At 41.0% G+C, this 14,551-nt stretch overlaps 1 protein-coding gene across 1 annotated transcript in view; it reads left to right on the forward strand.

Moving 5' to 3' along the window:
• Positions 1-12: 12 nt before the first annotated feature.
• Positions 13-14,551, forward strand: part of fsip1 (fibrous sheath interacting protein 1) — a gene marked incomplete at its 5' end in the record, with an annotated part of 29,592 nt that continues 15,053 nt past the window's right edge. The window contains 8 exons of the mRNA XM_080042703.1: positions 13-57; positions 487-544; positions 641-810; positions 948-1,029; positions 1,133-1,222; positions 1,725-1,867; positions 2,082-2,207; positions 4,242-4,403. Coding sequence (XP_079898829.1) covers positions 13-57; positions 487-544; positions 641-810; positions 948-1,029; positions 1,133-1,222; positions 1,725-1,867; positions 2,082-2,207; positions 4,242-4,403 — 876 coding nt within the window. The remainder of the gene's footprint in view (positions 58-486; positions 545-640; positions 811-947; positions 1,030-1,132; positions 1,223-1,724; positions 1,868-2,081; positions 2,208-4,241; positions 4,404-14,551) is intronic.

Here is a 14,551-nt window from a genome sequence, read left to right on the forward strand (position 1 = left end):
CTAGCTGCATCGATGGGAGCATCAGCTGAGCTGCCTGGATTTCGCCCGGTAGCCATAGTAACACTTGCATATTTCCACCCTAGTTACAACATCCGGGAGTGTTTGCGTCCCTAGTTACCAATATTGCGGAAAAACTCGAGTACGTTTCTGTTGACAAGAGTTTATAATTGAGGCAATGGCTATGTAATATTTTATTATACTTAGTTGTCGTTTTTGTTTTATTGAAATACAACTCAATAATATCTCAGTATGGAAATTGTCAGAGGTAGTTTAGACGACATTTCCCGACCTGCATCGAGTGAGCTAGCAGGTAGCCGTGTGTCGAGCGTGTCTTTGCCTCACAGTGACAGGATTTGTTCTACAACTCCATTTGCTCTTGTTGTTTTGACCAACGAGGCGGACGATAGTCAGGTAATTACACACAGTGATGTTACAACATTTATTATTACTAAACAATTAATTAATTAATTAAACAATTCCCTATAGATCCCGAGTAGCTCTGAGGAAAGTAGAATCGACTCCTCAGCCACAGGTCCTGACAAAGGTAAGTCTTCTTTACAATGGAGAATTAGGCCTACACTCACATTTAGGATGATCAACGGTGTAGGCCTGTAGACTAACATTTGTACATATTATATAGGTCAGTGTCACATTGATGTTACTGGTGAGGAGAAGGCTGATTCCAAACTACAGAGAGCCATGGAGGAAATGAGACGACTTGATAAAATGCTGTTTGCAGAGATCTGCAAAGAGAAAGAAGTCAAGCGTCAAAGGAAAGAATTTCAAGCAAAACTCTGGCAAGAGCTCCTGGTAGACACAGTTTTTGTATACAATTGCATTACAAGTTCACTAGCGTCGCCATGCATTACAATTTTCACAAAATAAAAGGTTGCCACTCTTATCACTCATGGTCTGAACGTGTGTTACTGTACTGTATCATTCTACAGCAGAGTAAGCCTGAAGGCCACTCTGAATGTGCCTATGAAGCTTTGAACACAAGGTTGTTTTTGGCCCTGGAAGCACCCCATGGTACGCATGCAACAGTGTACGGATCAGCAACTGTGTTGACAATTATAGTCCACGCTGTCACTGTTAGTTATATTATATATTGTTTTTGTTTTTTATCTTAAAGGGACAGAAGAGGAGGACGACTTTGTGCCTCTGTTTGAAACTCAGCTTCCTGACTGTGAGCACAGCGGAGACAGAGAATACCTGGCACAAAGTGAGTTGATTTAATAATCTTTCCATAAATCAGTAAAGGGTTTTCACCCGTTCTGCCCAGATTGTGCACTTGATGGCGCCATGAGCTAAAGGAACCAATAGCTGTTTTTCTTTTGCCTTCTGCACTTTGTCAGTAGTGAACAAAGTCAAATATATTACAGCAGTTTTCCACAAGTGGAATTATATAATTTCACTTATGCAACTCACAAACATTTCCTGGTCAAGAAGATCTGGTGACTTTTCATCATATTTAACCCTCACAGACAGCCACCCAGGTGTGACGTATTTGGTGTGTTGTTCAGAGTCACTTGGGGCCTTTAGCCTCTTACAGTTTATTTAAAGTTTGTTTAAATCAGCTGCAAACTCTTTTTTGATGTGGATCAGATGTTAGAAGAAGAACGTGTTGGTAAAAATGAAATCCCAGCAAATTTGTCTAATGGTTGTTGATTAGAGCTTTCAGTATTTACCTCCTGGAGAAAAAAAAGCGTGGCTTTTCCTGACAGGTGAAAAGAGGCCAGAGAGTTCGACAGAACCATTTGAAGTATGCCATGAGGAGACTGGGAATGAGCCATTTGAAGGCAGCCTACACGGTGAAGCTTACATAGGCAAAACAAAACAGAAGGACTTTGTCAAGAGAAACATTGAGGTATGTCAAAGTTCAAGTCGGGCCAAATGCATTGCTGGGGTGTATCGCATGACTTGTAGCATGTCTCTCGACTGTTTGGTTTTCCAGTATGGAAAATATTTGTCCCTAAGTTCAGCAGTAAGACACATTGTAAACTCAACTCAAAACAGCAGAAATGTTATGCAAATAATGATTTTCTATCTCCTATTTTTCCAAATGTGGTGTAATGCAATAGCTAGTCAGCAGTGAGGGGGGCCAAGTGCTTTTGACCGTGGCAGAGAAAGCTCGTCTGGCCGAGCTCCTCCGAGAAGTAGACGGAGAGGAAGAGGATGAGGCCACTGCCAGAGGCGCAGACGCTGAGGTAGGCGGACATGAAGCCCAAACAGACAACACATGCTGTAGAATGAGGCTCTTTTTCAAGGGTCTTAATTCTTCCCCCATCATGTCTGGAAGCTTCACAACAGACGGTCCACTGCTACCAACATTGTTTTCCTTTATTTACTACAGAACGTTCACAAAGCCAAAATTGTTTCCAGCGTTTAGTCACAGCATTTGAATACTCACAGTAATCTGTTGGTACTTATGAAATGTTTTTCAAACTGTGTCATCATTATCTAACAACAGCCTTTTGAAAAAGTCGTTATAAAACACATTAGGTGGCCTCAGACCAGCACGCAGAGTTATCACTGGTCAGACGCCCGTCTTTTGATGGCTGCTTGGCATGATCTGAGACAGCCTCTGCGCAGAAGATATAGACTGCTCAAAGCACTTCACATCACAAACCAGATGTCAAGTGCCATATGCAGTTCACATGGAACGCAGCATGTTGTGGATTCACTTTTTAATCGCTCTTTCATAACAATTCCCTGAGTTCTGCGAAACCCAGAAGCCAGGCTCCTTTGTATAGCCCCTTGCTATAAGCTACGGTTGCCCTCATATTCAGGGTGGGCTGATGAAGCCCAAAGACAAGAGACTGAGTTCTCCTGTTTTTTTTCCCATGATGATTCATCCGTGCTTCCGTGCCACCTGGAGCAGGAGACAATTTCACTGTGAACCTACCAACACCTACCCGCCTTCAAATGTTTTTATTTTTTAATTTGCTTTAATAGCCCATTTGGCAGCAGGGAGGCCAGTTGAAGTCAGATGGGATGAAGCCAGTTGGTAAGCGAGAGGGAACATACCTACATTTTACATACGGTTCCATTTAGCTTGACTCTGACAGCTCTGCATCCGTAAAAAAGGCACACCAGGGTATTTCTTTAATTTTTTTTTAATGTTTTGCTGTCCTACTTTAAGTGTTTGCCTTGCCCCTTAGAACAATAGTGCTGTGGTGGCAGAGACCAACTGAGGGGAGTGCAGATGCTCTGTTTTTTTTATTGGCTGGAAGAATACATCCTGTTATTCCGAGGCACGCTATCATGTATGGCCAGCGGAGCAAGAACATTATTTATGTCAATGGGACTCTGACAGCCATGCATCTTTAAATTTTAAAGAGTTGTCCCAGTTCTTTGCAGAGTCCCTCAGGACACATCAACCACAAGCTGCTGCTTACTGTTTGCCTCAAACTGTTTTATTATATTAATAACTCTTGCGCTAACAAGCCCCACAATATTGTGTAGTTATGGTAACCTGAGGCTGTTAATCAGTAACAGTTAGGCTAGTACTTGTCGAACATTTTGGTGCTGCAGTCGAGGATGTAATCTCTTTTTCTGGCATTCACCTTTCATCCATTAAGCATGGGTTGTTACTTTATGAAGGAGAGACCAATACTTCTTATTATGAGGATTATTAAAGAATGACTATATAATGAAGAAATAAGAAAGAAATAATGAATAATAATTTGTGGTATTCTGATTTGTGTGGTGTTGTGCTCCGCCGAGTTGACAAACCACTTCGCTGCTGTTTTCTTCAGCCAGTTTTTTTTTTGCGACCCCGTCCCGGCGTTCAAAGGTTACAGCTGTGTTCATTGCACAGTTGTGATCTTCTTCTTGCGTTGTAAAACCTTACTCCAAGGTCTTATCTCACCACTGGACTGGGCTGTGATGAGCTCACCAGCCACCCGCTGTCTCCCATACGACATAATGGGAGTCTCACTGAGCTAGACAGTCACAATGAGGCAGAAGCAATTGTCGAAGTTTTGGCATTTGACTATATCGTTTGCGTGCAGTCAGTGTAGAGAAGAGTGATCCGTGTCCTGTACACCATCCATAAGCGAATACTTATGAGCTAGAGTCAGACTCGTATCTCCTTCGTTTCAGAGATCACTGTCACAAAGTTGCTGAATAAAAAATAGATGGATAATGGTTATCAGTCCCCTTTTTAGTTGCCAAAAAATAAAAAAGCATGCTTACACCCTGTGGGACCATGACTTATGCTTTCTATGATTCTCTTCCAGGAAGACATGTGGGCTGTGTCAGTCCTGACAGGCCAGGGTTACACCCCGGAGCCCACTGACCTGGAGCAGCTGATCGACATCGACTCCAAAATGCGCCTACTCCTTCCTGTGGAAGAATTTCTCTCAGTGCAAAGCTCATATACAAACCTCAGCATGTCCCAGGTATGTATCCAATAGAGCTACTGTCTACATTACACAGCCTCGCATAGACAACGCTCACACCTCTAGACAACTTCCCGGGCTCGATTCGTCATTACGTCCTCTTCAGAGGTCAGCTCAGTAGAGCAAATCCTTTGTTACTGACCATCAGGGAGTCACACCCTTATTTGTGAGTGGGGAGAAATATTGCTTAAGATGATGCAGTTTGGAAATGAGGGTTGCATCACTTTTCCATCCACTTTTCCACATTTCCATATTAAAGCAAAGCTATAAGGCCTCTTTTGCATTATTTGTTCTTATAATGTAAAGGTTTTGCCTGGATTAGTGTTTTTATATGGAAAGGTTTAAGCGGGCAATGGTACAATGATACATTAGGCATTTATAATTATTAAAAACGGCACATGTCTGAGTTTAGAGTATGATTTGCACAGCGCTACCACATCAGGCCATGGAGAACCTACTTACCAGATACAGTACTTGGCTCTGTAACACTTTTCCAGGTAATGGTTTTGAGCCCTCTCCTAGACGTGAGATCAGCGAGTTATCTCGGGACCTTTTATCTCCCAACATTTTAAAGGCCAGACGGCACGCTCATCATTTGCGTGGTCAGGGGAAAATTATGTTTTTGAAGTCATAAAAAAAACTTTACTGCAGAGTTTTGCATAGCCAAGGTGCCATTTTCTGCAATCAACACTGGATGTAGTAGACAAGGAAAAAAAACTAAGTACTGGAACCCCAGTACGGAATATTTATGTTGCTGGCATAATTCTTTGACTTTCTGACTGTAAATTTACTCAGTCATCCATCAGATGTTTTTCTTAGTCTTCTGTTATAGTGAACTGAATATCTTTGGGTTTTGGACTGTTGGTCGGACCAAACAAGCAAATGTGCAGATGTCACCTTCGACTTTCTTTTCCGCTGACGTTTTGTTGACAAAATGATTAATGAATTAATTTAAAAATGAATTGGCAGATAATCGAGTAATAAACAATCTTTAGTTGCAGCCCTAGCGACATTATACACGGCAGATGGAAACACAAGGGCAGTTTCAGTGAGAAGATCAAAAGGTCAACCTCATGATTTGCGAGCGAATATAATGGCTTCTAAAGCCCGAGGAAGACGGGCTGAATCTCTTAAGCCAGGTTTCACTGCAGAGGTGTTTCTGTGAGGAATGTTTAGATGACAACATGACTTACCGCTTCTGGGAACTCCCAAATTTCACAAACTAATATTTCAAGTAGTTGCAATGGATTAACTCATGCTAAGGGTATATTCCTCAATAACCGTGACTTAAATGAGACAGTTCTTGGTGATGCGCTCTCCCCTCGTTAAGTGCAGTGGATTTTTCTGCCAAAAGTACAACTCTGTTATATCACTGTGCAGCGGGATGTATACGTTTGTGTAACCTTCCCCCTTCCCACCATTTAATCATCATGCCTGCAGGGGTAAAAGAGCTTTTGGGAAGGTAAAATTCCCCATCATCCATCCATCATCTGCTCTTCATTAGTGCTGAAATGGCCTTATGCAGGCATTCCTTTTGAAATGATATAAAATGTGACCTAAACAAAGACACAAAACGTCCGCCTTTCAAGTAACTGTTTTACCTTCAGATTGCAAAAAAAAAATCACTTCTGTTATAGGGTTTCCGTGCAGTGTACAAAATAAGAAGTGAACAAACCACTTTAACAGCTTAAAAAATAGTCGTTTTCCTAACCCTACCTAAATCCCGTCTCACTGTTGTGGCACATATTGAAGATAGACTGCGCTGGCAATAAATCTCTTCCAGAGCCAGTCATTCATTCCACACCGTCGCCCATAAATCCTAACGGTGGTCATAAAAGTAAATATGCTTTTGTCTCGCGGCTAGCTTTCTTCTCGGCGGTAGCGTGCACCAGGCCGACTTCTTAAATGAAACCATTTGGGCGGCGAGGCACGAACCTGCTTGTTTGCCCGCTCATTCCAATGAAAGGACTGAAATCTACACAAGCAAGATCAACATATCTCTGCTTCAACACCACTGACGCTGAACTGAAAGGACCCCAGATCTCCACGTGTGCTGTTGTCTCTGGTTTTCTCTTGCTGTCAGATTGATTCTCTGTCATGTTTTACAAGGTAGAGGGAGTTATTTGCCGTTCCCCAGTCAGCACGCGCTCGTAAAGGATCATTCTGGGCTTCAATTGGTGACCTCAGAACTTGGCGGCACCCTTTGTTCCCCATCATCCTGAGTAAAAAAGCAGTCCTGTTCTGTCACCTTAGGAGTGACCTCTCTGGCTGAGCGCGTCCTTCACTCCAGCCTGTGAGGGTGGATGCAGACTGTGAGGCCTGGTGGCACCAGTCGGCATGTTGCCAAAGAGGAGCGTAAGCCCACTCCACCATCAGAATCTAATGACAGAGCCGGCAGAGGTAGAGGAGTGCCAGCTCCAGAAAAGGAGCAAGGCTTTCCCTTTCATTCCCAAATAACACATGCAGAGAGGCTTACTACATAACAACTTCTGTATTCTGGATAAGCCATATTGCAGCCAGTCTTGTACTTGCAGCTGTACATTTTAGTGCAGGATACATTTCTTTGGATGAAGGTGGTCTTCATTCTATTTCTTTTTTTTACACAAGTGATAAAGCTCATATGAGTGCACCAGTGCAATGCATGTGGCAACACGGTGAGTCGTGGTGAAAGTCTAGATGAGAAAAGGCCTCCGGCTTCCTTTTTGATGATTTTCGATGATAAAAAAGTAGGTCAGATAGCTACAAACCCGAGTTTAATTATATATATTGAATGGAATCAAAACATAACTTTGAACAGTGTTTTCCTTGGGAGATGTTAATGTTGTGCTTATGACAGCATGGTTCCCTGATTGTTACTTGTGCATTCTTCATTCCCCCCTTTTTCTCAGGCTTCAGCTGAAAAAGCCTTTCTGTCATTAAAAACATCTGTTGGCACTTTGGATTATTGTACAGTTCATTCCCTCCTACTGTACCACTGTGTGATGCCCACACCACCCACAGTTTGAAGCCAGAGGAGGGGGATTCTTTCACGAGAATTAGCTGGCGTTGGGTGTTTGGTGACATGGGCGTGTAAGTGTTTGTGTGTGTTTCACAGATCAGAACTACACATAGCATTCTCTCAAGTGTGGTCACAATGAAAATCATTGAATGGTATTTCTGTATACGGAAAAGTTTTTAAGTCACTGTCCCACTGTATGACTGCATCGGATCCCTCGCCTAATAGGCAGAGCTTCAACTCCTGCTGTGTTTGCATAGTAACTCCAGCTGTGTTTTTGTTGTGTATCGGTTGGCTGTATTTTGGTGTAAGACTATGAGGTCACGCTGTGGGGTGGAAGAGGAGCAAACATAGTGACTGTTAGAGTTTTGGGCAGAAAACGCCTTTCTGACCAGCACAATGTGGTCAGCGTATAGTTTGCAAATTGATCCTGTTTGGTCAGGTCATATAATTATACAGATGTGGAAATGTCCATGTTATATTCATCTCAAATATAGGTTAGTTCCTATTGTATGTCAACAAGTGTTAGCTGCATTGGAATTCCAAATGGGAAGTCAGCATGTAATATACATTTGTCCGGGCTTCAAAATAAAGCTAGAATTTAGAACTTACCCTAAGCCAAGAGAAAAAAATGTTTCAATTTTAAACAAAACAATGTGTTTCTGAAAGACAATCAATCTTATCGTGTGCAAAGGAAGAAACTGTCTTCTCTGGAATACAATGTTCATGTCCCCACACAAATATTGAAAATCTGATAATTAACAACAGCAAACGGATGTGAAAAAGTTGTGTTCCTTATCGTGGCAGAAATTTGGCAGTCCACTAATCAGCACTAATCACACTGATGATAGTAGTAGTTGTAGTAGTAGAAAACTTTATTGTCCCTGTGGGGCAGTTGGGTTTGCGGCACAGTCGCATTTCATGACAGGACTTCAGACATAATGACACAAACAGGTAGTCCATACATCAGACACCGACAGACATAACATGAAGGACATACATCACACATACAATACAATACACCCTTGGATATGACCAGGCCAGCTGGACATCTAGCTTATTTTGACAGATTTTATGGCTTGTGGTTGATAAACAACTTGATAGTGCGGATTTGTTTTTCACAGTGTACAAGCGTGAAAACGTTCCTTTTAAAGTGTATATTTAATATGAAAGTCTAATATTATCTTTGTAGCCTCTGTGGCTTACATATTCTGCTGGAGTATGGCTCAACATCTGCATGGTGAGAACTGAGATGTCAGGTTTGACATGAGGCATGCTTATTGTGTTTTCACAAGGTTAACTTGGCTAAAAAGAATAAACTCCACACCCTTCCCCACCCTATAATTCCCATGAGACCCACTTAATTGTCTTCTTATAAACGCCTTTCCCACTGGTGTTATCCACAGCAGACGTTGTGTTAAGTGGTTTACAGAGTTTTTTCCCTGCCGTGGTTGAGGCTTACTTTGGACTGTTCCACTCGTTATGACACTCCATAGTTGATTTTTCCCTTCGAAATCATCTGCTTACAATATTTGCTAATCTCCTTTCTCCATGGTCCAAATTGTAACATTAAATCATTTCAGAATATTATAACAACCCACTATTCTTTGTACATTGCAGAGCTCATCATATTTTTAAGGAATAATAGGCCTACTTAGCCATTTAGTAAATGTGCTAATTTGGTAATTGGCAAGCTATAGATGAAGGGACCAATAGCACTCTTGTGTCCACTGGCAGCTCATTAGCTTAGCTTATCACAAAGTCAGTGGGAATCAGCTAGGTAGGCTCTGTCCAAAACTAACACAATTTACCAGAAAACAACAAACTGCATTCAGTGAAGTCAAATGTTAAGGTTGAGTGATTGCATACAAAAGAAGAGGGCTGAACTGAAAAGTTTGTAAATGTTTCAACCTGACATAAAGAACTGGAGTTCGCTATGGGACTCTCAGGGACAGTCGGTGCAATTTTTTCTAGCTAGCTTACAGCTAAGGTATGTACAGTACTGATACAGTATTTTTTGGTGCAAATCAACAAGGTCTGCAACAAAAGCATGGCAGACAAATGTGTGCAAAATGTACCACTCCTTCTGTTTGAACACATCTTTGAGCTCATTGCCATGTTATATCTTATTTGTCTAATTCGTGCAAAAACTGGGTAAAGTTTAAAAACGTCAAGTTGTTGTTTCGGAACACAGCCAGACAGGCTAGCTGTTAGCTGGCTAACCTTGTGACCTTCATTGTACTAGGCTTTTAGCAGCTGAAATCTAGGTCAGATACTGTCTCTGCCTGACAATGCAAAGCATGTGTCATTGGGGGACTAGTGTTGTGAAAACATGCTTGGGTTATGTCTCTCCAGATGCCTTTGATAAATATTTAATGTGGTCTGTTTCTTAAGTCCTTTGTTTAAATTTATTATGTCTGTCATAACTGGGCAAGCACTGAAATGACCTGATATTAGCCTATGGATAATAGCAAATTGATGCTGGGTGGAGATGACCCCAAAAGTCTCTTAACCACAGTAAAAAAGTAATAGACTGTGAAGGCTTACGATGGACCAGAGGGATTGCAAATGCACAATTTTCCTCCACAACAGGAATAGTAGCCTATAAACTCTAACATTATGACATTTATTTTATTTGTTTTACCTTTGATTGCTCTTTGGATGGTGCTGGGATACTGAGAATACACAGTTGGTGTGGAAACTTTAAGCTAGTGTCACAATCAATATGCCTTTTTTATGATAGGATGCACCAGGAGGTTCTGAGCTGTGCAGCAGTCAGACCACCCCCCGTTCTGAAAAAAAAGCAAGCATAAAGTCCAGATGACCCACATGTGAATCTTCTAATACCTCAGGAATGTTCAGCAATCACCAAGTCATCTATCACATATCCAAAATACTGATGCAAAAATATGACCTCTGGAGGGGAATAAGACTAGTTGGAATCTAACACACTTTCTATCTGGGACATGTTGAAGAGGATGATAAACAAACCATCACAATGCCTCCCATGGAGCAGCATTAGATCACTTTGTGTTCGCACTTGACAGTGGAGGGAGGGGAATGAATAAAGAGCTGGATTAAGCCTTTGTGTCAGCGTGCAGGTATAGTTAACGGGAGACATATGTGTCACAGCACGTCTGTCTTCAGAACATGGCAGATGACCACAGGCCATTGCTGGGAAAAAAGTCTGTATGAGGGACACAGGAGAGAATACAAGAGAAGGAGAATCAAAGTGCTCTGAGACGTAGCTTCAGAACAGCTTACTCCCAAGCTCTCACAGAGAGTGCTCGTTGCAAGGCTTGTGGTCATGCCTTGGCAGGTGGCCTGGGTCCACGTGGCACAACCCAAACTCCTACTCTACTTCAGATGTGCAGAGAGATGCGGGGGACACGGAAAGAGAAAGAGGGGAGCGTGCTTTTCTGATCAACAACAGCCATCTAAAAGTGACTCAATATGGCATGCTCCCATCCATCATAACAGCAGTGAGTGTCCCTAGACAAAGGTCCTTGATAATATGTATTTTCAGGAAACACAAGTTTATTTCCCAGCCAATAGGAATGAATTCCTAGATAACTAGATGGAAGAAGTCATACTGAGTTACCAATAAACAGGTACATCTTTGTAATAAATCTAATATCAATTGGACCGCACGAGATGACCAAATAAACTGGTTACTCAGTGGAAAACAAAAACAAACTGTTTTCATCATTTGTATAGACGTATTTATGACTTAGTGATTAAATATGACTGACAGATATTAATGTGTAACTCCAGAGTCATCCCCAACGAGCCATTCTGTGGCTACTGCATGCGGAAATGTTGGCTAGTGTTTTTTAAGGAAAAAAAACCCATTGAGCATTTTTTCCTAAGGTTGATTTGTCCAATTATTTACAACGCGTTTGCAAAGAAGTGCTTGCACGTATCCATTTATTTCTCTTTGTACTACACATAGTTTGTCCATCTAGTTTATATTTCAGCTAGTTCCAATTAGTTTGTTGGGAGTGCACAGTAGCAATTATGATTTTTAGTGTTGACACTTTCTTGGAGTAGATGCCTCAGAGCATGTTGTTCTTATTTAGTTTGTCTTGAGTGTGTGAACAAGGTCGTCAAGCTCTTCCGGAAATGACTGGTCTGACTTCAGGCAGGCAGTCCTCCTAAACGCCTAATGTAAGAAAAAACCTGAAGCAGACAGTGAGCTGGTATACACCATGTTGTCATATCTATAACGCACATATAGCAGGATACAAGAGAAGAATTATGGGTTCTTACTTACTTGAGGGGGTGACCTATTAATTTGTATTGTTTTCCTGCTGCCTAGGGGATGTGTCTGAGAATGCGTTTACATGAGAGGATCCAGCTGTTATCTGGAAAATGGCACCACAGATGTAACCAACCAACATTGGAGCAAGAGAACAAGCTCCAGGCCCCTAATGTCAATGGCTCCCTCCACTGTTAAACAAATCAATATGATTGACGCACTATAATTATACACATTCCTTTCAATGGGAACATCCACACACGGCACACTCAGTATTGTTGCGAGTTATGCATCCAAGATTTGTTTTGAATTATGAGCATGATATAATCCCCGCTATTTTTTTTGATGGACTATTTTTTTTACTTTGGACAACAACGGATCATCCGTAAACCACTGCAGCTGCTTAACACTCAATGGAATGTTTTTTTCTTCTTTTTGAAATCATAAAATTTACCACATGATATTAACAACTAGTTAATGAATGTAAAATGCATGCCAAAGTCACTAAAGTTCTCTGACAGTCATGTAAATAACCTACTAATGATGGTTTTGCACCTGGCGGTTGCAAATAATTATCTTATTTTTTCGCATTGTGACGAAGCGTAATCTGAACCATGAGGTGAAACAAGGACAGCTCCTTAGGAGTTGTCATCATGCAGGAATTACCTCTGATCTCTGTTTGAATAACATTCATTCTGCGTTCAAGCTGCACTTGGCAGTCAGTGTAATATGGTGCTGTTCGTATCAACTTGTGACACTAATGCAACATCAGATTCCGAAGCATTCGTTTGATATTTCATCAGTGGGCTGACATACTTTTTCCCTAAAAGATAATTGTGTTTGACAAGTTATATAAAGTAAACTCCCTTTGCTCTGTTTGGAAGTCACTCAATCTAACCTCACACTGAGTTGAAGCTGTCACGCATTCTCTGGGAAGAAGCTGTACTGTAATGTAAAACTGTAATGTATTAGGACAATCGCTGGAGTCTATTAAGGTCAAGAAACTTTATTCCCTTAGTTTTCTCCAAGAAGTGAATCATTACTCCAATTTGGATGGCGAGACTAATCTTTTGTATAGCTTTGCCGATGCCTTGGAAATGTATCTTAACTTGTTCAGCTTATTTATTTGTTGCTGCTTAATCAATTTCATTTTGAGAAACACTGTGGAAAAAGCACTGCAAATAATAAGTCATTCTTTACGAAACAGAAAATTAACCCTTTGCCAGTTTCACACTTAGGATCTCATACAACTTTCAATTGTCACACAAATTACTTTTTGGGTGATCTCCTGACTTTACATATAGCATCACCAGTAAGTTTTTTCACTTACTCTGTAAAACATGTGCACATCTATCGGATGGATTTGTACAACATGTTTGTACTTATCATGATTTTTAGACGGTGACATTTTCTCTATTGCCACCATGAGGATGACATTTGTGGATTTGAGCAAAATACCTCAGCTTTAGAATAATTGCCATGAAATTAAGAACATACGTTTATGTTGCCCTCAAGATGCAACGTAGACACTTTTGTGATTCTAATACTCGTGTAGCACCATTATCAAGTCAAAATATACTTCAATTTAAGACCAAATACCTGCTAAAGTAATGACTTTCCAATCAGCCTCAGCTGTACTTTGTTTTTATTCACAAATGTGGGAATTAGTCTAATTATTGGTCAATGGTTTCAGTGGGAGAGAAAGAAAGGGAATATTGGAACTTCAAGAGGGGTGTCTCTTGAGTTGCTAGTTGTGGCATACAGTATTTCAGAACACTATAAACCTCCCAGCTTTGCTCAATTTTCCTTTGTTGTAACTGAGCTAATACAAGGCTGCTTTCAACAAAATGGAAAATCAGGGTGCAAGACAGAGATAAAGTGAAGAGGGGGTTAAAGCCAGAAGGCTGTGTAAAAGTGGACCATCTATCTCTGCTGTAATTGGCTCAAATGAGTGAGGTTTATACAAGAGAGACTTTGTGCTTTCCCCCTACGCTCACTATAATTCACATGGTGTTAATTTAGCCACATAGAATTGGTTCAGGAAAAAAAAATAAAGAAGATGTGACACACATGCCAAATTCATTCAACCTTTTAGTCAGTGATAGCTTTATAGCCACTAAGCCTATCAGACAGTTGCAAATTTTTGTAGTCTATAGTTCTCAAAAAATAGGTCAACTGTCGTTTCCAAATGAAATAAACAGTTTCTCCCAAAGATCTGTGCGTTTTTTTTAGCAACATGCATTTAGTGGTGTGAGGATGGCGGTATAAAGCTAGACTTTCATTTTTATTTTTCCTGGTTGGATCGCTGTGTTCTTCACTCTGGTGCATGACAGGAGTCTGGTCCTGGCGTTTGTAGCCTGGGTGAGGGAGTCTTCACTGAAGGGCTCCAGTAACGACCACTTAAAAGAGGCTCCAGATAGAAGCTGTCATTATTTCCTTATAGGGGCAGATGGAGGGCACTTGTAGGTGAGGCCACACGCCATTGGGAAGAGGAGATTCTTGTTTTTACCAAGACTGAAATATTATCACACTAGTATTGTTCAGTTAAATGCAATATCCAGTAAGCATGTCTGTTGTTGCTTTTTAACACGTTCTGAAGCATTCATTCCTCACAGCAGACTGGTTCAACTTTATCTAACTCGCCTCTGTTAACTTCGATTAAATTCAGTCATCAGTGTCATAAATAGATTTTCTAACTCTGCGTTTAAGTTTACAGTTTCTGCTCTATCCCGCATTTATACAGTAAGCTTATTTTGCTATAGGCATGCCCCTAAATTGCGATGTCAACATTTTATGAAAGATAAAACGTTATCAGAACATGCATACGGCTGCCTGGCATACAGACTATCCAAGAGAGATGGAGATTTCAACCACATGGCGCTGGAATGACACTTA

The sequence above is a fragment of the Ammodytes marinus genome (assembly GCF_949987685.1).
Source record: "Ammodytes marinus genome assembly, chromosome: 15".
Taxonomy (NCBI): domain Eukaryota; kingdom Metazoa; phylum Chordata; class Actinopteri; order Uranoscopiformes; family Ammodytidae; genus Ammodytes; species Ammodytes marinus.